The sequence below is a fragment of the Equus caballus genome, chromosome 25, assembly GCF_041296265.1.
Source record: "Equus caballus isolate H_3958 breed thoroughbred chromosome 25, TB-T2T, whole genome shotgun sequence".
Classification (NCBI taxonomy): Eukaryota; Metazoa; Chordata; class Mammalia; order Perissodactyla; family Equidae; genus Equus; species Equus caballus.
Genome location: NC_091708.1, coordinates 24,859,968 through 24,886,154, shown reverse-complemented (window position 1 = coordinate 24,886,154; position 26,187 = coordinate 24,859,968). Strand labels below are relative to the sequence as shown.

At 37.9% G+C, this 26,187-nt stretch overlaps 2 protein-coding genes and 1 long non-coding RNA gene across 3 annotated transcripts in view; 1 reads left to right on the top strand and 2 right to left on the bottom strand.

Annotated features, from left to right (window-relative positions):
- The window catches only part of UGCG (UDP-glucose ceramide glucosyltransferase), a 36,316-nt gene extending 30,302 nt beyond the window's left edge, over nucleotides 1-6,014 (bottom strand). The window contains exon 1 of the mRNA XM_001490903.6: nucleotides 5,694-6,014. Within this exon, the coding sequence (XP_001490953.3) occupies nucleotides 5,694-5,791 (98 nt within the window). The 5' untranslated portion in view covers nucleotides 5,792-6,014. The remainder of the gene's footprint in view (nucleotides 1-5,693) is intronic.
- Nucleotides 6,015-14,100: 8,086 nt separating this feature from the next.
- LOC102150827 (uncharacterized) overlaps nucleotides 14,101-26,187 on the bottom strand; it is a 76,901-nt gene continuing 64,814 nt past the window's right edge. Inside the window, exons 2-4 of the long non-coding RNA XR_002803833.2 lie at nucleotides 25,313-25,356; nucleotides 14,328-14,374; nucleotides 14,101-14,232 (exon numbers count right to left, since the gene is read on the bottom strand). This is a non-coding gene — a long non-coding RNA (uncharacterized lncRNA). The remainder of the gene's footprint in view (nucleotides 14,233-14,327; nucleotides 14,375-25,312; nucleotides 25,357-26,187) is intronic.
- The window catches only part of SHOC1 (shortage in chiasmata 1), a 154,403-nt gene continuing 142,451 nt past the window's right edge, over nucleotides 14,236-26,187 (top strand). Inside the window, exons 1-2 of the mRNA XM_070251338.1 lie at nucleotides 14,236-14,553; nucleotides 15,252-15,363. The gene's annotated coding sequence lies outside the window, so the exon portion shown is untranslated. The remainder of the gene's footprint in view (nucleotides 14,554-15,251; nucleotides 15,364-26,187) is intronic.

The window sequence follows — 26,187 nt, the reverse complement described above, 5'->3', positions numbered from 1 at the left end:
TAAGCACATGATCTAAGACTAGTGCTGCGGGACGATAAGGCTACAATACAAAGAATAAAGTAGACAAGGAGCAAGGCTGTAGGCAGAGATACCAGAGCGCAGAGATAGTTTCGATAATCTATGGTAGAGGTAATGTGTACTCAACTAATGATACAGGAAAAGGGGAGGCAGGGCGAATCAATAGAACCATCACTGAATATTAACAATGAATTACAATGTCCATTTTGCTTCTTAAAGTTATCACACTATAGTTCAGTTCTGTACCTTCCCAGGCTCAATTGCCTCGTTCATGCATCCAAAAGTGGTCCTGGCAGCAGTGATCCTGATGGATCAATGCTGGACCAAAGTCCAAGGGCATCCTCAGGACTTTGAATGCACCCAGAAAAGCAGCTCTCAATTTACATTCCACTAAGGCTCAGAACACCAACGTACTGATGAACTTAACGCAAGAAATCACACTATCCAAAAATAATATTTTAAATGCCAAAATTTCACTAAAAACACAATTACTTTCTGAGGGGCAGTTTGTCACAGTTATCCGGATACAATGAGTATTTAAATTCCATTCAAAAGCTATGCAGCAGGTATAAAAGTCGCTATACTAGAAAAGTTAGAAAAAGCAGAATTAACTTGAAAAAAAAATGTCCAGGAAAAGGACCTCTGCTTTACCTAAAAAAAAAAAAAAAAAAAAAAAAACCTAACACTAAAGAATAGGACATTATGTACAGAGGAGAAAAAATGATAATCCGCGGAGGGGGGAGGAATGGAGAAAAGAGAGAAGAGAAAAAGAAGGGAGATAGAGGAGAGAAAGGCAAGGTGTCTTGCTTAGACACCCTTAATATCCAGCAATACGGCTCTCAAGGGCTAAAAAAGGGAAGAAAACAATTGGTTCCAGACTTTTATATGATTTTACCACAGCCCCCAAACTATCAAACCACATTGGCTCTCAAAAAAGGCGTCGGGGGGGACCCCATAAAGATCACTTAACAACTCTGCCTACAGAAGCTATAATCATTAATTATTTTTAGACAATAAAAAGTCTTGGGAATAAGAGCTTTGAATTTCAAATGCTCTAATCTGAATGTTATCTTTAACATTATAGGCAGAAATCCCACAAACGTGTGCCATCTAAAAATACATTAGAAAATGACTAAGCATCAGTTCAATATTAAAACTGGAAAGAGCAAAGCACTAGGTAGAGATATCAATGAGTAGAGATAGCTCCAAAATACTGAAAATACTAATGGTTTTCTAGTTTATAAATTACCTCAATTTTTTTATTGCAAGGTTATAGGAATGGTAAGACATTTGTGAAATCAGAACAAATAATTTCATTGAATAAGAACTGTTCACTGTATTAATCACATTTAGCTCCTTTTTTAACACAAGCCAATACTTAGCAGTTTATCTCATTTTAAGAATATACAATAGAACATCAGATCTAAATTAACTAGATACCTTTACACAAGATATTTAATTTTAAAAAAATAACCAACTGGTTTAAAAAAAGTTTTACAGTTTTTCTCAGCAATTTTACTACAATATCTGTATTACTTAAACACTTTTGACAATTAGGAGCTCACAGATTATGCTCCTTAATTTGACAACCTGATATGGAGCCATGTAAAATTTTCCTCTTGCTTTTTTTTTTTTTTTTGAGGAAGATTAGCCCTGAGCTAACTGCTGCCCAACCTCCTCTTTTTGCGGAGGAAGGCTGGCCCTGAGCTAACATCCATGCCCATCTTCCTCCACTTTATATATGGGACGCCTACCACACCATGGCTTGTCAAGCGTTGCCATGTTCACACCTGGGATCAGAACCAGCAAACCCCAGGCCACTGAAGTGGGACGTGTGCACTTAACTGCTGTGCCACCAGGCCTCCCCCAGAGCCATGTAAATTTTTGACAATACTCTCCGTCTCCACCAGTTGCAAACTCTAGGTTTTAGAAGGTGAGTATCAATATCTGCTTATTTTAATTTATTTATACTTTATCTTATTTCAAAAAGGGTTTGAGGACATAGAACATGTTTTCAAAACTATATTCTTCAACAAAATACAGAACGTTTAGCACAGTATTTTAACCAAAATACTGTTGCCAATGTTTGTTAACCTTGCTTGCCAAAATGTTGAGGTATCAAATTTGCAATTTTACTAAATACACTAGAGAGAGGGAGATGAAAACAAAAACCTTCGTTCTCTGCTTGAAAACAACTCATATTAAACTGGGAATTAATTTTTACTTCAATAAGAAAGGAATCAAATCAAACATGTAAATAATTTTGCAGGTGGGACCACAAGAAAGGAACTTATCAAAAAAAGGGTAAGATTTAATTTATACATAAATTAAGCTGTTGATTATTTACTTTGCGTTTGGTTATCCGTTTCAGAAAGGTATTCACAAGGTTCCTTTAATTAGCTAGTCATTATAATCTGTTTTAAACTAACTGTATATTCTTTATTCTATTTTCACATAACTTTCCAGGATCTTGTTACTGTGAATAAAAAAGGTAACTTTGTGGGGCATTAGAAAATAAATACAAAGCCTCTCTACAGTATTTCAACTAAGCTGAATGGTTGCACTATTCTCAAAAACTAAAAATATTTTAAGAAAACTTTGCTCTTTATCATTAAGCACAAAATAAATAACTTAATTGTGGAGTTGTCTCCAGTCTAAGAGTCTAAACACTCCTAGGTGGTTACTCGGAATATTAGGCTACATCGCTAGTGTTAATTAAAGAAGCGTGACTTTATCATTATGTATATAAAATAGAGGGAAGGGGATATATCATGGTCCTATGTTGAAAGAAGTCAATTTCCTCCAAACTGAGCTGTAAATTTAACAATTCCAATGAAAAAAACAACAAAATTACTTAGAGACTGAGAAGAAAAAAGATTGTAAAGTTCATCTTTAAGCAAAAACGTGTAAAAAGCCAAAAAAGTTTGCAAAAGAATAAGGAGGGCTTGCCTCACCAATAATAAGGTAATAAAGATAGTAAGACTTCATTAATTGAAACAGTGGATAATGGAACAAGAACCAATAGATCAATGAAACAGTACTGGGAGCCCTGAAACACACCCAAGTGTACAGAAGAATTTAGTCTATAATAAAGAGAGTATTTCAAAACTGTGGAATAATCAAACAATCATTCAATAAATAATTTTGGGACAAATGGCTAAATATTTAAGTGAACCTAAAATTAAAGTTCTAGATCTTGCCATATAACAAAGTAAAATATTGAGTACAGTAAAGGGTAAAGTGTAAAATATAAAAAGAAAACTCAAAATACTAAAAGAAAACAGATACTAACTATATAATAATTGGGAGGAATTGATAAGATATAAAAATTACACCAGAGACACAAAACATAAAAAAAAAAAAGATGATTTGACTATCTAAAACACACAGGCACACACACTTTTCTCCATCTTAAATATATATACAAAGTTGAAAGACAAAAAACAAGCTGGAAAAAAATTGCAACATATCACAGAAAAAGAATTATATCAAAAAGACTAATGCAGCAATAGATTGCAGCACAGGCAAAGAATTATGAGTATGTAATTTACAACTAAACGTAACTAGCATATAAATATATGAAAAGTGTTCAGTGAACTGGTAATTAAAGGAATGAAAATAAAAAACAGAAAACAGCAAAAAGCCTGATACTTAGTAAGGGGAAATGGGGACCATCACACAATGTTAACAGGACTACAAATAGACTCAACCTTCCTATAGGGCTACAAAGTATCAAAGTTGAAAATGTGCTCCACTTTTGGCCCAATAATTCCTCTTTCAGAAATGTAAACTAAAGACATCATCTCTCAAAGATGTATGCATATGAATTCATCACAGCGTTGTTTGTAATCTTGATAAATTGGCAACAATCTAAATGCCCATCAGTAATAACAATACATATTAGTACCTCATAAATGAAAATGCCATGCATCTATTAAAAATGCTGCATAGATCATATATTTACTGACATGAAAGAAATGGTCATGACATTTTACATGGAAACTACATGTGAGCAGGCGCCCTGGATGTCTTATTCTTCAATCTTATTTCCAGCACCTAGAACAGTGCCTTGTACAAAAGAGCGTCCCACAAAGCATTTATTAAATAGAAGCACTTTCAAGGCAGGTTACAGAACAATAATCATAATATGGTCCCTTTCTCTCTCTCTCCCTCGGTGTCTCCCTCTCTCACATACAGTTACTTACACACACAGAAATATAATTGGAAGGATAGGTAACAGACCTTTGGTGTGCCATCTTTAACTTTCTTCTTCATTCTTTTCTGTATTGTCTAAATTCCTAATATCATAAGCATTTTTTATTTTTATGATTGGAAAAAGTAACAAAATTGTTTTTTAAGAAACTCATATATTTAAAAGAACTCCAGAATGTGTTCATTGGCTACAGCTCACAAACTCCAAATACTAAAATCAGTAACATCCAAGTGGTATCTCTTCCTTACCTTCAAAGAAATATCAGTATCTTACACACTGTAGCATCTTTCTCCAGTACCAGGAAACGCCACGCTACACTAACAAAATACAGCATTTGCAAAAGGGAAAGCACATTTTTGTATAGTAGTAAGGAAAAAACCCCTAAAACTAATTTCTTAGAAGTCCTCCCCGCTCCTCTAGTAACATATATCCTATTCTAGTTGGTAGTAAAGATTGCTGTGCAGAGTCATTTTTTTTTTTTCAGGCCAAAAAGCCAGTGAATCCCTATCAGTAACGTGCTCTACGCAATTCTTTCATTTCTTTACTGAAGGCTCATTTCATTTGAAAGACGTTTAAACAATTGAAATATCAAAATTAATCACATGCTCCTTGTCCCTATTCATCCTATCACCCTGTTTTATTTTATTCCTAGGCTTTATCACTACCGGAAATAACCTTATTCGGATTTTTATTATCTGTCTCTCCCTTCTGGAATGTAAGCTCTATGAGGGCAGTAATTCTGTCCTGCTCATCACTGTCCCCAGTGAATGGCATCTAGTAGGCCTCAAGAAGTATTTGTTAAATAAATAATGAAAAGGTGTGTATGTGTTGGGGAGGGTACAAATCTAAACAAGACAATAAATAAGGAATTGGAAAACAGGAAAGCAAATCATACTGAAATGTACAAGCTGACATGACTCAAGGCTATAACGCCAGCTCGGAGGTTTGGTGGACATTTTTCAAGGTGGACAGGTGTTTAACCCCTATCTAAGGGCAGAGAGCTCTTCCAGGAAGAAGAAAACCCACAGGGAGGTCTCCAGGTAGCTGTGTGCAGCTCCCAGAAGAATGGAAACGATCATCACCATAATAGAAATGTGGCCCAGGTGGAGAGGAAAAAACAATACACCATACATCTTGGCCCAGATGAAAAAATCACAGGAATCCCCAACACAATCAAACCAAGCAAGCAGCCTTCCGACCGACGCGTAAGAAGAGCAGTCTCCGTTGCCCTGGCTGTGCAGTCGCCTGCAGCCGCGCGACCCCCTCACTCGCCACTTTCCTTCCCAAAGACCCCCGACCCCGGCTGGTCCAAGGGGACAGGGAATGCGGGGAACAGTCTGAGAATTAGCTTTCTCCACCCCGACCCGAGCTCAATCCCTTCCAAAGCGCAATGCCTCCCACCCTCGCCTGTCCCCGAGGCCCCGATCCTCGCCAGGGGCTCCTCCAGCTGCCCCTCACTCACGTGTAGATGATGGCCATGAAATGCATCAGCCACAGCACCAAGAAGAGGACGAACCCGAAGATGGCCATTCCCTCCAGGGCCAGGTCCAGCAGCGCCATCCCCCGGCCCGGCCCGGCCCGCTCCAGCCGCCGCCGCGGACAGCGCTCCCGCAGGAGGAGGACAGGGTGGGCGCCCGGCGCGGGGGCGCAGGAGCCGAGAGGAAGGTGGGGAGAGGAAGGGCCGGAGGGGGTGGGGACGGAAGGGGCGGGCAGGGCCTGCGCGCCCCCGCCCGCGCGCTACCCTGGGCGCGCTCGCGGCTGCAGACGCTGCGGCGACCGCGCTCCGTGGTCAGGCCGGCCGTGGCCCCGCGCCCCGGCTCCTCTCCACACCGTCGCGGCCGCGGCCGGCCCCTGCGCGCCTGCGCACCCGCTGCCGCCGCCCCTCCGCCTCGCCGCCGGGCTCCGGGCTGCGCAGCTCCAGACCCTTCGCCGCCGCCGCAGCTCCGCGCACTAATCGAAACCGGCGGCTGGCTCCCCGACTCCCCGGCGCGCCCCGCCCCGCCCTCCGGAACCGCAGCGCCCGCCCTCCGAGGGGCGGGGCGCGCCGCTCCCGCCCGCCCAGCCTGTCGCCCGCGCGCCCGTTGCGTCACGGTCGCGAGCCCGCCCGGGGCAGGCGTCTCCCGATGGACGCGAGCCGGGCTTTCTCGAGGGCTGGGGTCTCCCCGGCCGCCGCCCACCTCTCCGCGTCGGGCGGAGGCGCCCCGGGCGGCCAGCCGTGGAGCCCTGGGCCGGCCTCCCTCGGCGGCGGTGGTGGCGCGTGCCCCCGTGTCCGGCTCGGAGGCGGTTTCCCCCTCTCCGGCTGCGGTGTTCCAGGGCGCCCCAGAAAGAGACGCGAGGTTCCAGGCGGCCTCCCGACTTGTCTCGCAATCCAACTTCCAGCGCTGTGTTGGCAGCCTCCCCGCCGGCACCGCTCGGGGCGGCTCGGGCCCTCCTCCAGGCCACGTTCCTGGGCGCGAGGATGTCCCGTTGCCTTCCTCCCTCGCCGCTTTTAATGCTGTGGACTTGGGGATCACAACGGACCCCAGAGGAAAATAATCTCCTTGTGTCTCACAGATCTCTAAGCACCTCACAGACAGCGTGTAATTTGAAAGACATTCTCAAGCTCAGAATGTAAAGAATCAGTTGATATTGAAGTCCCCTAAGACTACTGTCCGATCGGTCGCCGTAGGTGGCTACCGAGCGCTTAAAATGTGGCTAGTACCTGTCGAGACGTGCTGTGAGTGTAAACCGTACGCCGGATGTCGAAGACCACCTCATTAACAAATTTTACATTGATTACATGTTGAAACAATATTTTTGATATATTGGGTTAAATGTTGTTAAATTAATTTCACTGTTTTTGTTGTGGCTTTACTTTTTAAATGTGAAAAAAAAATTTAATTACACATGTGGATAGCGCTGCTCTATAATAGAAAAAAGTGGCACTGTGGATAGCAAGGTAACTTAGTGTTTCTCTTAATTTTAAGTCGGTCCAGGGAGATATTTTAATCTAGTGCTAAATGTTTCTGTTTGTTTCTTTAGCTTAGATGAGTTTACATTGTTTCTCGATTGTTTTATGTTTAGACAATGTTTATTATTTCAAGTAGTTTCCTTTTAAATAATCCGTGACCTCCCTTGAGAGATTTCAGAATTGAATTCAATTTTGAAAAGAATTTGTTTATTTTATCACTGCTATTTATTATAGCTAATATTGATTGAGCGACTTCAATCTACAGTTAAATGATAAACTACAATCAGAAAAGAGTTTAATGTCGGTATTGAGAACCAAACCTGGATTCCCGGTACCCTTTGCTTCACCAGCGTAAAGTTAGTGAGAAAGAACAGTGCTTAGAGACCAAAATTCCATTGTTGAGAGTTACTGGTTGATAAATTAAAATTACAGCAGGACACTATACTAACATCGAAATCACATTACAAATAGGATTTTTTAAACGTCACTATTGTAATTAATCAATTCTAAGACACTTTTTAAAAACACTTGAACACATTTTAACATTTTTGAAATGGGAATGCATCTCACAGTCAATGGCATCTTACAATTAACTGGTAGGTGTTTTTTTTAATCGTATATAAAATAATAGTGCCCTTACAATTAATGCCCTCTTAGATTTGATGAACCACATGAGTTGGCCAATTTAAGAATTTTATTATAGCCTGCGTTTCTCCAAAATGTTTTTTGGAAACTTGCAACAAAGGATTTTATATAGTATGATCAATAACATGGAAAATGAGGCCCAAAGAAACATGAAAGAAGCAGATGTTCTTAAGAGTTAACAGAATTGCTATAATTGAGTATAATCAGCAGATTAAAGATGAGCTATGTTATGCTTGATCCTAGTTAAACTTGGTCTCTCAAAACCTGGTTGATGATTTTAAAGCAGCAGCTTTAGAATATATAATCCTAACATTCTACAGATACTGCAAAAGTGTAAATTTCTTCTATGTAGCGTAGCAGCGTAGGAGTCCAGCAAAGACCCTGTCCACTGATCTCACTTTTGGCAGTTAACTTTTTCTTTTTTGGTTGTTTGTCTAAAAGGCCCTCCACTCTTTTAGAAAACCAATTCCACCAAGTACAGGGCTTCTGGCTTTTCCCCGTGGCAATCTAGTAACATTAGCATATACTAGAATTCATACATTTTAGGGAGCAATGTTTTTAGAGGCAAACAAAATCCAAGCTTGAGTGTCATTTAATGACCCTAGATAGTTTATAAAAGCTTAACAAGAAAAGAATTCAAAATGTCTGGTTCAAACCACGTAGTGGGAACATATTTTTGACTTGAGCCAAACCCAAACCAAAATATTTTACTTATAGCTGATTCCAAACTGAATCTGAAATGAAGTTGTGTTGGTTCTAGCCCCATGTCCCAGAAAGACCAGAGCAGAAGGCTAGGAAAACACAGTATATAAATTACTTCAGAGAAGCAAAACAATTGATCTTTGGCAAGTTGATACTCTTCGTTACATTGTGTCCCAATGCCTATATTTAAAAGCTGATGTTACATTTTTAAATGTTATTACATTTCAACAATCAGGATTCTTGATTTGGGTTGTATCTAAGAAAAGCATCATCTTTGGTGAGAGTTCCAGATAAATCAAGTTTAAAATGTGACACTGAAAAGCTAAACACAGAAAGAAGACTAAAAGAACTTACAGCAGACGATTATGAGTATTTGTCTTTGAGGAATGAAATGTGTTGATTTTTAAAAATCTACCTTTTTGGGGTCGGCCCAGTGGCACAGCAGGTAAGTTCACACGTTCCGCTTCTCAGTGGCCCAGGGTTCGCTGGTTCAGATCCTGGGTGCAGACATGGCACTGCTTGGCACACCATGCTGTGGTAGGCGTCCCACATAGAAAGTAGAGGAAGATGGGCATGGATGTTAGCTTAGGGCCAGCCTTCCTCAACAAAAAGAGGAGGATTGGCAACAGTTAACTCAGGGCTAATCTTCCTCAAAAAAAAAAAATCTTCCTTTTTGTATTTTTGGTATTTTATAATAGGCATTATTGGTTTTATGATGAAGAATGACCATTTTATATTTTACAAAGGAGTTAATGATGAATACCATTTAGAAATTTTTCATAATTTATTTTTAAAAATTATAAGTGGTACAGTCACTTTGGAAGACAGTTTGGCAGTTATTTACAAAACTAAACATACTCTTACCATATGATCCAGCAATTGCCCTCCTTGGTATTCATCCAAATGAGTTGATAACTTATGTCCACACAGAAATCTGCACACAGATGTTTATAGCAGCTTTATTCATAATTTTCAAAACTTGGAAGCGACCAAGACGTCCTTCAATAGATGAATGGGTAAATAAACTGTGGTACATCCAGACAATGGAAGATTATAGAGCGCTAAGAAGAAATGAGCTATCAAGACTTGAAAAGACATGGAGGAAGCCTAAATGCACACTACTAAGTCAAAGAAACCAATCTGCAAAGGTTACACACTGTATGGTTCCAACTATATGACATTCTGGAAAAGACAAAACTATGGATACAGTTAAAAGATCAGTGGTTGCCAGAGGAGAGAAGGGAGGGATGAATACGCACTTCACAGAGGATTTTTAGGGCAGTGAAACTACTCGGTACAATACTATAATGGTGGATACATGTATTATACGTTTGTCAAAATCCATAGAAGGTACAACACCAAGAATGAATTCTAATGTAAACTATGAACTTTCGGTGATAATGATGTGTCAATGTAGGTTCATCAACTATGACAAATGTACCGCTCTGGTGCAGGATGTTGATAGTGGGGGAGGCTGTGCATGTGTTGGAGTAGGGAGTATATGAGAACTCTCTGTACAATCTGTTCAATTTTGCTGTGAACCTAAAACTGCTCTAAAAAATAAAGTCTATTTGGGGCCAGCCCCATGGCCGAGTGGTTGGGTTCCCACGCTCTGTTTTGGCGGCCGGGGATTTTGCTGGTTTGGATCCTGGGCATGGACATGGCACCGCTCGTTGGGCCACGCTGGGGCGCCGTCCCACATGGCACAACCAGATGGACCTACAGCTAGGATATGCAACTATGTACTGGGGGGGCTTTAGGGAGAAAAAGAAGAAAAAAATAAATAAAGTCTATTTAGACAAAATTAGTGAGTGCTCCATTAAAAAATATATATGTGTGTGTATATATATAGGCAATGTTATAAGTGTCTGAGTAAGTGAGATAAACTAGTTTGTCATCAGATCCCAGGGCTTTGCACCTTCCAGGCACTCAAATATTTGTTGAATGAGTGAATAAATAAACTAATCTACATTGAGAGAAGTACTGGAAAAATTGCTCAACTTTCTCCTTTGTTTGCATATTCTTTTAAAATGTTTTTCCTTTGTGGAAAAAATCCACATTAACTGCCATAGCCCCGCCTTCATATTACAAAATTAGACCACAGAGTTAGAGTGGGTGAGAGTAACTACATATTAGTTCATTTAATCATAAACTGAAGACCTGCTCCAAAGTCCATGCTCTAGATGACAGAGTTTAACAGCAAAATTTTTATGTCAATATTGGACATATTTTCCATTTTTGTCATTATTATAAAGAATCTTTCACATAAACATTTTAAAGATCAGAATTCAGTTCCCTATGGTTAATGTGTTGTTTAAAGATTGGCCCTGAGCTAACATCTATTGCCAATCTTTTTCTTCTTCTTCTTCTTCTCCCCAAAGCACCCCAGTACACAGCTGTATATTCTAGTTGTGGGTCCTTTTAATTCTGCTATATATGGGACGCTGCCTCAGTATGGCTTGGTGAGCAGTGCTGTGTCCATGCCCAGGATCTGAACCGGCAAAACCCTGGGCCACTAAAGCAGTGTGTGTGAACTTAACCACTCAGCCATGGGCTGGCCCCTGTGTTGTTATTTTTAAAAGATAAGTATACTGTAAATTTTCAGCCCTGTGAAAACTAAAATAATAATAATAAAGTAAAAAAAAAGTGATCCTCCAGAAATTGGGTAAATTTGAAGTTTCAAAGACAAAGAATCAACTGATCTGAAGTTTGTAATGCTAATGCCAAAGGAAGCAATTTAATTCTTGTCTTTTTTTTTCCTTAAGCATGTTTGAAATTAGTAGAAAAATGCCTTTTCTACTCGTCAGCTCAGGTGCTTAACTTACATTGGCTTTGTTACCCATGAAATGGTTACTTTATAAGAGCCTTCAGATACTAAGATACTATATTACTGTGAATAGCCTTCAAACGCACAAAAGTTTTAGGCAAATCATCAGTTTAGGGCCTGATCTTGATAAACCACTAGTGTGGTGTGTCCGTATGCACGGGTGTGGTCGGTGGGAGGAGTGCCTTGAGTTCACTAGAGTTCATTTCTTTCTCAGCTGTTTGCTAACTCATTTTCAAATGACTAATTAAAATGTTTTACCTCATACTCATTTTTCTTTTCAAATTTCTATTTGATTTTGTTTTAATCCATAGTGTGCTAGGTCGAAGCACTAATGTTCGTTCTTAAAGGAAGCTAAATTTAAAAGATTTCCAAATATGTCTCATGTAAATATCAACTACTTTCTTTACCAAAATTTTTTTGAAAGTGCTTTCTTTTTAGATGGGTAGTTATGACTCAACTGAATTTATTTATTAAAGTTTATAATGTTAAAACTTTCACCTAGGTTGTGTGTGTGTGTGCGTGTGTGTGTGTAAACAAACTTGGTAAAGTCTATCGGAGAAAGAGTGACAGAGACCAAGACTCTAATGTTTACTGAACATAAGAACATAAGTTATGTGCCAGGTAAAATTTTAAAATTAGCTTGGTTTTCACAAAAGTCATGACATGTATAATTAGACGTCAAAAAGATTAAATTAACTACCCAGGTTGACACATTTGATAAGTAAGAGAGCTGGAGTTTGGACCCAGGTCAGCCAGGCTCCAAAGCCAATGATGTTTATATAAGCAAGTACATGTCAAGTTAATTTAAACACTATATAGTGGATATCAATCCTCAAAGTTCAGATTGCAAAGTCGATTTTGGTTTAGCGTTATTTAGTTTGGTAACCAATATTCTGTATGTCAATTTCACCATCTGATACATAGGAAAGTATATTAAGAATGTATGTTAAGGAAAGTATATTAAGAAAGTATGCTAAGATGCACTGGCAATTTAAACATCTTCCTCTTTGCTTTTACCTTATCTTTTGCTTCAGTTAAGAGGAATTTCATGAAATATACTGTCATTTTTGAACAATTCATCTAAGAGAGTAAACAACAAGTAGAATTAAAAAGAACAGTCTTGGGGCTGGCCTCGTGGCACAGTGGTTAAGTGCACATGTTCCACTTTGGCGGCCCGGGGTTCGCTGGTTCGGGTCCCTGGTGCAGACATGGCACCGCTTGGCAAGCCATGTTGTGGTAGGCATCCCACATAGAAAGCAGAGGAAGATGGGCATGGATGTTAGCTCAGGGCTAGCCTTCCTCAGCAAAAACAGGAGGATTGGCAACAGATGTTAGCTCAGGGCAGATCTTCCTCAAAAAAGAAAAAAAGAACAGTCTTTTTCATAAGTGTTTTCTTCTCATAAAATAATTCAGGAAAATGCCAATAAAATCTATTTTTTCTTGTGTTATTTCATAGTATCAATAATAAGATAGTTAAAGTGTGAATTAACTTTTACTAGGGAACAAAGGCTGTTGAGATAACCTGGATCACCTGAGTTTAGGATCTCTATAAAATATCTTCTATGTTGAGAACACTGTCTTCGCTTTAGGATGTAGCGTACACTATCGGTTAAGCACATACATTGTGAACATCAAAGTGGCTGGGTTTGAGTCCCAGTTCTACTACTTAGTAGCTATCTGGCCTGTGTTGTGAGGACTAAAGTTAACATGTGTAAAATATTTAGAACAGTTTCAGACACATGTAAGTTCTATGAAAGTTTTATTCTTATTCCTTAATAGAGAGAATTCATTCTAGATCGCTAACTTGTTTTCTCCATTTCTCTCTTTACTGTTTTTACCTATAAAAAATAAACTTAACTTATAAAGATTTTTTTTAGCAGATCAGTCTCTCTGTGACAGAAGCACACAACACTTGACAATTTTTGCTTATTACACAAACCAGAATATCCTATAGATTTCATCTTCTTGCTAACATAACTGGATTAGCAATCAGAAACAAATGCAATTAGATGACAATTGTATGGAATAGGAAAAATGTAATTAAATAGTAAAGAGCAAACAAAGATGTTTTTATTCCATGAGAAAAATAAATTTCAGGCCTTGAAATAAAATATTCTATACAAGCGAAGAATAAGATTAAAAAGGTATTTAGATACACATGAGGCCTGGTGCCATGAAACAGTGATATTGAATAAGTGTTAATATTATTTTTGGCAGTAAATAACTTAAAAATATTCAGAATAAAATGCATCAGGATATTAAGATTAACAGAAGGCAGAGTTTCCAGAGCCTCGTTTACATGACTATATATATATTTCTTTTTTTCTTAAAGCTTAGAAGTGGTTTTAAAACAGATTACAACATTTGCATGAATGAGTACCAAATGAACAATGAATTTGTGAAGAAAATGAGCCCTCCACCCAGTCTAGTAATTTTATGGTTCAAAAGTCATATCAGATTATTTTTAAGCCTTTATTTCATTGTGGGTATAAATTTGAAGTATTATCTCAAATGTGAAGAAGCATGAAACAGCTCATTGTGGAGTTCAAGCAAATAGAAACAACTACTGCGGCTATTTCTATACTAAGCTCATCCCTAAATTCAATTGCGATTTTAATTATTTTGAGATAGTTTGGGCTTGGGAGACGTCCTTAAGGGTTAGTTGTTATATAATGAAAAATATTGGGCAAAATTATTTGAACAGACTGTTAAGATGACAAGGTAAACAAATGAACAGCTTTCCTATCCAGTTATTTCTTTTCCTTTATTCATCAACAAATCTCAGAAGAAACTATGTTCCAGGAGCACATTGTTCTCATGCTTTGGATACAAAGTTAAAATTGATATAACCCTTTTTCAGGAGAAGTTCACTGTTGGCTAGGGAAGAGAAACACAAAAACAGATCATTGTAAGGCAACGTTCGAAGTGTTAATAAAGAAGGATGAGAATTGTTTGCCGTTGGGAATGATTACCTTTGAATAGACAAGTCTAGAAAGTCTTCATGGAGAAGTCCTGGGTCCTGAAGAAAGAGTAAGAGATTATCAGGAAAAGAAAAGAGGAAAGCAGGATGTCTTCTGTGGTTACTTTTTAAATCTAAATATTTTAAACGATTGAATAATCTGAGGGAGCATGCTGGGAGTCAGCCAGAAAACAGTCTGAATGGACGCAATTTGAGAAACAGTCGACCTTGGTTAACTGGTAAGTTGATTGATACGTAATTGAAAATCCAGTTATACGGAATGTGACCATATAAATGTCTAAACCAGGACACTTTTGAGAAAGAAAGGGGGAAGTACTGTGTTAACAATCAGGCCAGAACTGGTGTAAACTGAGACCGTCCTAGGCAAATTAGTCACCAGTCACACACTATTTAAAGGACACAGGAGTCAGAGAAGGCTCTGTCAGGGCTCTTGCTTCTTTTTTCTGTGATACTCTTGCTCTCTCCTTCTCTATGTGTCAGGTTTGTCTTCAAGCTGACTTCTCTCATGGTTCTAAGGTGGCTGCTAACAGTTACCTGTGCCTCATGGTTTTCCCTTCACACGCAGGAAGAGAGAAAATGAGTTAGTTATTCACAACCACTCAACAAAATTCTTAAGCTTCTTTTTAATTTTTCCTAATTGGAATGCCCTTGATGCTACTTGCTAACTGGCTTAGGCTACGGACAAGCAGGCTAGAATGGTTAAACAGGACCCATTGAAGTTGGTAATAAGGATAATCACACCAAAACTGTGTAGCACCTATGTAAGGAACGGGGAAAAATAGAGTTGGAGAGATAACCACAATACCACCACACTGAGTTTTTCTAAAATAATGGACAATTTCTAGGAAGTCTTAAATGCGAAAAGATCCCAGTTAACCTCTTTCAACTTTTGTTATGTTGTTTTTTTTAATAACAGCTTTATTGGGATAGAGCCACAGACTGTAAAATTCACTCTTTGAAAGCACACAGCATTATTCACAACAGCCAAAGGATGCAAACAACCCAAATCCAACTCAAGTGGTGAATGGGTAAGTAAAATGTAGTATACCCGTACAATGCAATATATTTGGCTATAAAAAGGAATAAAGTATGGAAACATGCTGCAATGTGGATATACCTTGAAAATATGCTGTGAAAGAACATAGTCACAAAAGGCCACATACTGTATAATTCAATTTTCACCAACTGTCCAGGATAGGTGAATCGATAGAGATAGAAATTAAATTAGTAGTTGCCATGGGCTGGAAGGAGAGGGAAATGGGGAATGACTGTTAACGGGTTTAGATTTCTTTTTGTAGTGATGAAAATGTTCTGAAATTAAGTGGTAATGGTTGCACAACTCTGTGACTATACTAAAAGTCACTGAATTGAAATCAATTCAGACCATGACAATATCGTTAGTCAGTAAGGAAATTCAAATCAAAACCTTAATGAGAGACCACTTTGCACTTACTAGGATGGCTATCATAAGTTTTATTGAGGATGTGGAGAAATGGGAACTCACATATATTGCTGGTGGGATTATGCAATGGTGTAGCCGCTTCAGAAAAGAGTCTGACAGTTCTTCAAAAGGTTAAAATAAAGTTACCACACAGCTCAGCACTCCTAGGTTTATACACAAAGAGAAATAAAAATATATATCTACACAAAAATCTTTTAACCTGGTTGTTTGCAACACCCCAAAATTCATAGATTCAAATCTTAACCCCCATGCTGACATCATTAGGAAGTGAGGCCCTTGGGAAGTGAGTAGGTCATGTGGGTGGCGCCCACATGAATGGGATTCACGCTCCTATAAAAGAGATCACACAGAGCTCCTCAGCCCCTTCCACCACGTGAGGACAGTCAGAAGTCACAGGCTATGAACCCTGAGGAGGGTTCTCAATAGAACACGACCGTTCTGGCACCTTGATCTTGGACTTAGCCTCCAGCACTATGCCAAATAAATTCCTATTGTTTATCAGCCACTCAGTCTGCGGTACTTTGCTTTAGCAGCTCACAAGGACTAAGATAGATGTTGAGCATGTTTTCCTGTGCTTATTGGCCACTTGTATATATTGTTTGGAGAAATGTCTATGAAAATCCCTTGTTGATTTTTTAATTGGGTTTTCATCTTTTTATTATTGAGTTCTAAGAGTTCTTTATATATTCTAGATACAAGTCCCTTATCAGATATATGAATGGCAAATATTTTTTCCCATCTTTTGGGTTGTCTTTTTCCCTTTCTTGATGGTGTCCTTTGAAACACAAAGGTTTTCATTTTAATGGTCCAACTCATCTACTTTTTCTTTTGTCATTTGTGCTTTTGTGTCATATTAAAGAACCAATGGCCCAATCATGAGGTCATGAGGTTTACTGCAATATTTTCTTCTAAGAGTTTTGTAGTTGTAGCTCCTATATTTAGGTCTTTGATCCAATTTGAATTAATTTTTGATATGGTGTGAGACAGGGGTCCAATCTCATTCTTTTGCATGTGGATATCCAGTTGGTCCTGGTATCATTTGCTTAAAAGACTATTCTTTCCCCATTGAATGGTCTTGGCATGCTTGTTGAAAATCAGTTGACTATAGGTGTAGGGATTTATTTTTAGACTCTCATTTCTTTTCCATTGATCTATGTGTCTATGCTTTTGCCAGTATCATAGGGTCTTGATTACTGTAGATCTGTAGTAAGTTTGAAATTGGGAAGTGTGAGTTCTCCCACTTTGTTCTTTTTCAAGATTGTTTTGATCCTTGTGGAGTCTCTTGAGTTTCAATATGAATTTTAGGATGAGCTTGTCAATTTCTGCAAAAAAGCTAAGATTTTTATAGGGGTTGCAGTGGATCTATAGACCAATTTGAGTAGTATTGCCATCTTAATAATATTAAGTCTTCTCATCCATAAACACTGGATGACTTTCAATCTATTTAGGTCTTCTTTAATTTCACTCAACAATGTTTTCTAGTTTTCAGTGTATAGATCTTACATTTCTTATCTTAAAGTTATTTGCAAATATTTTATTCTCTTTCATACTCTTATAAATGGAATTATTTTCTTAATTTCATTCATGGATTGATCATTGCTAATGTATAGAAATACAATTGATTTTTATATATTGGTCTTGTATCCTGAAACCTTACTAAACTTGTTTATTAATTCTAATAGCTTCTTTGTGACTTCGTTAATATTTTCAATATATAAGATCATGATCTTCCAACATGAATAGTTTTACTTCTTTCTTTTCAATCTGGGTGCATTTTATTTCTTTTCCTTGCCTAATTGCCCCAGCTAGAACCTCCAGTATAACATGAATAGAAATGGCAAAATCAGACATCATTGTCTTGTTCCTAATTATAGGGAGGAAAGCTTTCAGTCCTTCACCATTAATTATGATAGCTGTGGGTTTTATCAGGGTGAAGAAGTTCTTTATATTCCAAGATTGTTGAATATTTTTATCATAAAAGGGGGTTTCACTTTGTCACATACTTTTTCTGCATCTACTGAGATGATCATGTGGTTTCTGTCTTTTATCCTATTAATACGGTGCATTACATTGATTGATTTTCAGATGTTAAACCAACCTTGTATTCCGGGAATAAATCTTACTTGCTCATGTTGTATAATCCTCTTTACATGTTGCTGGATTCAGTTTGCTAGTATTTTGTTGAAGATTTTTATGGTTATATTCATAAAGGATATTGGTCTATAGCTTTATTTCTTGCAATGTCTTTGGTTTTGGTATTAGTTAATACTGGCCTCACGGAATAGCTTGGAAGTAGTCCCTCCTCTTCAATTTTTGGAGAGTTTTTCAGAGATTTGTGTTAATGCTTCTTTAAATGTTTGGTAGAGTTCACCAGCAAAGCCATCTGGGTTTGGGCTTTTCTTTTGGATAAGGTTTTTATTTTTTAATTACTATTTCGATGTCCTTACTTTTTATAGGTCTATTCAGATATTCTATTTCTTCTTGAATCTGTTTCAGTAGTTTGTGTCTTTCCAGGAATTTTTCCATTTCATCTAGGTTATCTAATTTGTTGATAAATGCTTTTTTATATTATTCCCTTGGAATCCTTTTTATTTCTGTAAGCTTGGTAGTAATGTCCTCTCTTTCATAGCTTATTTAATAATTTGAATTCTCTCCTTTTCTCTTGGTCAGTCTAGCTAAATGTTGTCAACTTTGTTGTTCTTCTCAGAAAACCAACTTCTGGTTTTGTTGATTTTCTCTATTGTTTTTTATTCTTGATTTCATTTATTTCCTCTTTAATTTTAATATCTTCTTCCTACTTCTGCTTACATTGGCCTTAGTTTGCTCTTTTTCCCCCCAGTTTCCTATGGTGGAAGTTTAGATTACTGATTTGAGATCTTTTTTCTTTTTTAATATAGGTGTTTACAGCTATAAACTTCTGCATTGCTTTAGCTATGTCCCACAAGTTTTGGTATGTCGTAGTTTTGTTTCCATTCACTTCAAAGTTTGCAAACAGGGCACATGAAAATGTTACAAAGCTAACTGCTCTTACCTAGATTCATCCATTTTTCTTAAATAAAGGCTCCTCAGATGGTTGTAGGTCTTTGGTTAATTTTCAGAGTTCTAAAAAAGTTTATTTTGACAATTTTTGCTAGTGTTTACTTTGCTTTTAGTGTTCCAAAAAGATAGAATTTAATATTTTTATGTTAACTTGGGATATGTTACTAACCACTTGGCATACATGATACAATGGAAGTCAGGCTAGGTCTTAACTTAAGACTGACTAGGAAAGAGAAATTTTCAGTAGCATTTATAACCTCCTATATTACAGCATCTTTCCCAATCTCTTCTTATGTCTATGCCCTCCCATCACCTTGACCAGCTCATCTGGCCCATGGGCCTTGATTTACTCCATAATTTATATCACTAACTAACCTTGGCTAGGGTACATATATTTATCAGTGGAACCGGAATCCTTCCAGAGGGCTATAAAATGTATATGCCAGAAAGAGATAGGAAACAATTTATTCTAAAGAAGGAACAAAAGTAAAGTAGTTTCATTAATGTTTGACCATTCATAACTCTTCCAAGGGGGCTATTATTAGATCCCTAGATGAGAATGAACAAGAAGCAGATTCAAATATTTTATATCTTTCTTTGATTTGCAATGGAACCTCCCCATTATTAAAATTAAGGAAGGTACTGCTCCACACTGAGCCAAATTACCCTCAAGATTTTAGCGAACATCCTCTTCTGGCTCCCAGTGTTGGATCACCAACACATAGACTAAGTACATTTGCTCATTCATTCAACAAATATTTATTGAACACCTATTACATAATAGGCACTGTTTTTGAGTGATGGGGAAATAGCAGTGCACAAAACCAAGTCCTTGTTCTCATGGAGCCTATATTCTAATAGAGAAGGCAGGCAATAAAAATAAATAAATAAATACATATATCGGTATGGGAGAGGAGATAGAGAGTAAATATGGGTGCTGCAGTTGTAGAGAGGGCTTCCCTGAAGAAATGACATTTGAGCAAAGACCTGAATGAAGGGAGAGAGTAAGCCACGCAAATATATAAGGAAAGAGAGTTCCAATTAGTGAGAAGTGCAAGTGCAAAGATCCTGCAGAGGAGCACATTTGGCTTCTTGGATGAAGAGGAGATAAGATAGTAGGGCTGGAAAAGAATGATTGAAGGGAAGAAAAGTAGGAAATTGGTCAGAGTAGTGGCCAGGGTTTAGATAATATAAGGCTCTGAAGGTCATATCAAGGATTTTGGATTTTACTTTGAGATATGAAGCCACTGGAAGATTATGAGCACATGGGTGACATGATTTGACTCACATTTTAGAAGGCTCTCTCTGGCTGTTGTATAAAGAAAAGTCCATGAGGATAAGAGTGGTAGCTAATAATCCACTTGGGAGACTATTAAAGTAGTCCAGGGAAAGGATGATGTGGATTGTATCGGGGTGTATTTATTTTTATTGCCTGCCTTTTCCATTAGAATATAGATCCCATGAGAGCAGGAACAATGGAGATGAAGAGAGTAAACAGTTGGATTCAGGAGGTATTTTGAGAGGGATGCCAACAGGATTTGCTAATAAATAGGATATAGAGTATGAGAAAAAGAGAACAGTCATGGATGTCTCTAAGATATGGAGCCTGAGGGTGAATAGTGGTCCAATTTACTGGGATGGTGATCACCAGAAGGAGCAGATTTGAAGAAGAAATTAAGAGTTTTGTTTGGATATGTTACAAGTGAGATATCTATTAGGCATCTGTGGAAGATTGGTAGGCCTAAAGTTTAGGTGTAAGCCCTAATGTTTAGGGCTTCCAAATGTCTTAATCAAATCCTAGGTCCCCAAATCTGGGCACAGGCATACTGTCCACCAGGAATTCCTAGAATACTTGTGATATGGAAGACCCAGTTTGACCAAGTATACAACGAGAATGGTGAGATGTGGACATTAGGAGGCTAAAAAGTAGGATGAGCATCTTTCTGTTTCAGGTCCATATTTTGAAATTGGAAATATAATAGAACTTTATTTGCACTCCTTTGGAAGAGTTTCTTCCTATTTAAATTTCTAGCTACAACTTGATTGCCCCATAAACAAAGAAACAATAAATAGAAAATTTGTCATCTTGTCTCTTACCTTAAAAAGGGCTTTTTGTAAATATTAATAAGAAGTTAAGATTCTAGAGGCCTAGTGAATTGAGTTCAAAGATGGAAAGTTTTAAAATTTTACCACACTTTTATGTTTGAGGTAAGGAGGGCTCAGCATGTTTATTTACATTTTGAGAGAACTGATAGGGATTTTTTCCCTTTTGTTGATGCACATAAGAAATTACACCAGACAAAATGCTAACTCAGAGATAAACAAATCTCAGTTCCCTAGAAGCAGAAGCTAAAAAGAAAGTCATCTTGAGAGTGTCTGAAGGTCATTCTGAAGGACATACCCTTCTTAAAGGGCTACCACATACAGTTATGCCCAAGGTTGTCCAGGATTAATGTCATGAGTATTAATACTCCATGGACAGTGGAAACTAACAGTGGTTTTTAAAGTGAGCTCCAACTCAATTGTACTAGAGAATCTTTATGCTGGTTCAACGTTAACTCTGTGATCACTTTTGAACCCTAAAGTGGAAAAGCCTGAGGCAAAGCGCTGTTCCGCCTGGAGCTTGTTACCAAGTCCCCAGAACTGCTGATGTCTTTATCATTTAAGCAGTGTTCAGAATCCACGCTAAAAAAATAAGAATTTTAATAATAATTACAACAAATAGTGTATTTCCAAGGAGTGCAGTAAAGGGGAATCAGTATATATGTCTAGGGTATCACCAATTCTCTCGTACGAGCTCCTTTGTTTTCAAAGCTCCCAGCAAACTTTTGTTTCACTCTGACAGTGTGTAACTAACAAAGGATGTTCCAAAATTATAAGGGATGATTTGAAATTAAGTTGCTTCTCATTGGAGCAAGTTTATCTAGTATATTCCCAGTGGCAGGCTATGCTCTGGAAAGGAGAAATGAAAGCGAGAACTTGAAGGTAGGAGGATGTGCTCCTCTGAAAGGGGAACAGAGTGACTCAGTGACCAGCCAGGGTGAACATACCGAATCTAATTAGGTACATGCTTATGCTACCTGGTTTTCACTTACAATTAAAAAAGAAAGACATGGGGGCCGGCCTGGTGCATAGTGGGTACGTTCGCACACTCTGCTTCTGCCTGGGGTTCGCCAGTTCAGATCCCAGGTGCAGACCTATACAGCACTCATCAAGCAGTGCTGTGGCAGGCGTCCCACATGTACTATAGAAGAAGATGGGCACAGATGTTAGCTCAGGGCCAATCTTCCTCAGCAAAAAGAGGAGGATTGGCGGCAGACATTAGCTCAGGGCTAATCTTCTTAAAAAAATAAATAAATAAAAATAATAATAAAAAAAATAAAAAAGAAAGACAAAGAGGGTATATTGTTTGCTTAGCTGCTGACTAAGTTAACAAAAAACAGAACTTACTATACCCGCATCTGAAGAGGGATTTTGATGTGCATGTGAGGGGTTTATTTTCAATATGAGGAAAGAATTACATCATATGATCATACACAGATTACATGATCCTTAAGTCAGTGAAAATATTTTCTGATTACAGCAGCAGCATGACTCATAAAGTTACAAGCTTCTCTTTTTACTTCTGTTTTTGTTGTTTAGGTTTCAGCTTAAATATCACCTCCTCAGGGAGGCCTGCTCAGACCATCAAGTCTAAAGTCACTCAGTCTTCATTTCCTGCCAAGTACTTATTATATCTGATTTTTTAACTTATTGATTTCTCTCTTTAGTTTTGGTCTCCCTTACTTCAGAATGAAACCTCTAGTCCATGAATGTAGGAACCTTGTCTATCTTGTTTACTGCTGTGGCCCAAGAACCTAAAATTATGCCCGATGGGACACAGATATTTATTGACTAAGTAAATGAATGAATTGACAGTGAAGAGTGAAAAAATTGGTAAACTTCCCAGTTTATTACATAAACATAACAAAATCCTCAGACCAAAACCAGAGTTAGCACATACAAAAAGAATACTGGCCAGACCAAATTTATTAGTGAAAATTCTGAATAAAACACCAGAATAATAAATATAACTGGAAATTGATAGAATTACCCACCATGACCAAATAGGGTTTCTCTCAGGGTTTTGGTACGTTTTTTACTTTTTTATTTTAAGTTATCAAAGTAATATGGAGATGTGATTTAAAAACTATGATAGAAGCACAGAAAATTAAAAATAAATGTCCTTTACAAATTCCTGCTCTTAAACCTTGTCCCACTTTCTATATTTGTTCCACTTTCCCTCTCTAACCTCCACTTCCTAACTTTGGTCAGACACGCTGATATTGCCAAGGTTAATAACATTTTACGTCCTTCAGTTATCATAAATAATACTTCTATGCTCTGTGGCAGAAGGGAAGATTGGTACAACACAAAATCAGAGTGACAGACAGTGGTTAGATCATTTAGGTCATAAATAATTGTTAGCCTAAATTTTTCTTTTTTATGCTGTGGAAGATTCACTCTGAACTAATATCTGTTGCCAATCTTCCTCTTTTTATGTGAGCCACTGCCACAGCACAGCCACCGACAGACCGAGTGGTGTGGTTCTGCGCCCGGGAACTGAACCCAGGCCGCTGAAGCAGAGCACACCAAACTTTAATCACTAGGCCATTGGGGCTGGCCCAGTCTAAATTTTTTTTTTTTTTTGAGGACCATTAGCCCTGAGCTAACATCTGCTACCAATCCTCCTGTTTTTGCTGAGGAAGACTGGCCCTAAGCTAACATCTGTGCCCATCTTCCTCCACCTTATATGTGGGATGCCTACCACAGCATGGCTTGCCAAGTGGTGCCATGTCTGCACTGGGATCTGAACTGGCGAACCCCAGGCCGCCAAATTGGAATGTGCACACTTAACTGTTGTGCCACCGGGCTGGCCCCATGGCCCACTCTAAATTTTAACATAGATCTGAAAGTTCTAGTCAATGCTGCAAGATGTAAAATAGAAATAAAAGTATAACTTTGGAAAAGAATCAGAGAAATTTAAAATTATTTATTTAAAATATACATTAGGTGGCCCGCCCCGTGGCCGAGTAGTTGAGTTCGAGAGCTCTGCTTCAGTGGCCAGGGGTTTCGCCAGTCCAGATCCTGGGTGTGAACCTGGCATCACACATTGGGCCACAATGAGGTGGCATCCCATATGCCACAACTAGAATGACCCACAACTAACATATGCAACTATGTACTGGGGTGCTTTTGGGAGAAGAAGGGAAAAAGAAGAATGTATTTGAAAAAAAATAATAAAATACACAGGGTGCAAATCACATATTTATTAGTTCAAGCATATTTATTTTATCTAAAACTTTCAACCTTATTTACTTTTTGTCTACTTACTGTTACCAATTGATAGTGTTGAGCTGAAATTCCTGTAAGATTTTTTGTTTCTTTCCATTTCATTTTGTATTTCTAATAGTTTTTTATTTATATATTTTGTAAAGTTATATAGGACATGACGTTCTAATGATCCCATTTGAACAGAAAAATTATTCCTTGCTTTTATTATTTAACAATGTATCTTGGAGATCTTTTTGTGTCATTTACTTTGAGTTTTAACCAGCTACACAGTATTCTAGTGTGTGAGTGACTCATTCTTTATTTTAACCAGTCACCCACCAATCAAGGGCACATATCAGACCTTTGTACTTGCTGTTCTCTTTGCCTGAAATGTTCCTCCCTCAGAGAGCTCCATGGTTGACTTCCTTCCTTCAGATTTCCGGTCAAATGCCACTTTATTACAGATGCATTTCCTGACTGCTGACCACTAAGATAGTGTGCATAAGTACATCTGTGTGAACACACACACACAGTTGCACACACACACACTAGTACTCTTTAGTTCCCTTTTCATACATACAAACATGCATATACACACAGTAGAAACTCTTTTACCCAATGAAGTCAAGACTGTTAGTTGGTTGTTTAATCAAAAAAGTTAAAACAGGAAATCATAAAAAATGATACATTTTTAGTGTATTTTAAAAATTTAATTTTAACTTAAAATTTTTCTTTTGGTATGAGTTTATTAATTAGAGCTTCATGTTTTCTTTCTTGTAAAACTACAGGCAAAGTGCATTTTCTATGATTTCCATTTGAAGTAAGACTGTAATTTTTAAAACATTATTTATGTCTCTTTAAGTAGAATGAAGACAAACAATTTTGAAGCAATCTCAGCACAAAATCCCTCTTGATTTTTCAGTCCCCCCCCCCCAAAGATTTTTATTTGTTTTTCCTGTGGCTAATTTGATAGTTTAAAAAAAAAAAAGAACTCACCTTTATCGAGTTTCTACCATTTCATATAGATGATGGCTTCTTTTATGCTCATTTCTTAATCAGTTTATGTAACATTTAATCTAATTACTTAAATATAATAATAATCATAATTGGCTTAAAAAGGCTTAAAATGAAAATAACTGACTTATGGTAAGAATGAAACTCACCTGGTGGAAGCAGACATGTGGATGCTGTAAGTATTCACTGCGTGCTAAACAGAGAGAATGAAGAGTGTTGGTTAATCTTATGAGTCAGCTAAGTGGAGGTTTGGTTAAGAAAGCACCTATTTTGAGCAGCGGTACGTGTTTGCGTGTATGTGTTAGTACACACAGAGAAAGTTTTCTGGTTGGATGTTTAAGAAATTGCTAACAGTAGTTGCCTCTGAGAAGGATGAATGCAGGATGATATGGGAAAAAGAATGACATCTCATTGTACTGTTTGAATTTTTTGCCATGTGCAAATATTATTTTTTTTCCTTAAAAATTGTTTTAGAAGTGATCTGGGTTTATCAAATTTCAGGCTACTGTTGTTGCTTGTTAGGCATTCCCTCCACCTCTTCTGGTAAGAGATCCTGAATCTCTTGCTTCCATTTCAGGTGAGGTCAATCATGAGACCACCTCCTGGAGACAGTGATTGGTGGAGGGAAGAGTACATGACCAAGGCAAATTAAGTCCAGACCAGTCAGGTTCTTCCTGGTGTTTTTTCCTAACTGAAGCATCTTTCTGGTGAAGAAGCTATCAGAAGAGAGTTCTGTTTCCCCTTAGGATGTGGAAAGTCTCAAGAAACTATTACTCCCACTCGAAAAATACAAAAAAGCCAGATAATCTACAAAATCTTAAATTTTCTTGAGCTCATCACAGAGCCAAGGTCAAAAGGCAACCAAGTAAACTGAACTCCAAAGAGTGACAAGCTACTCCAAAGAGAGATGGAACATGCAAACTCTCACCTGTGGCAAATCATGGGAGAAAAAGGTTACCAAAATAAAAACAGGTAAGAAGAAATTGGCTAAAACGTCAACAAATTCTTAAAAGTCAAGTGTGAT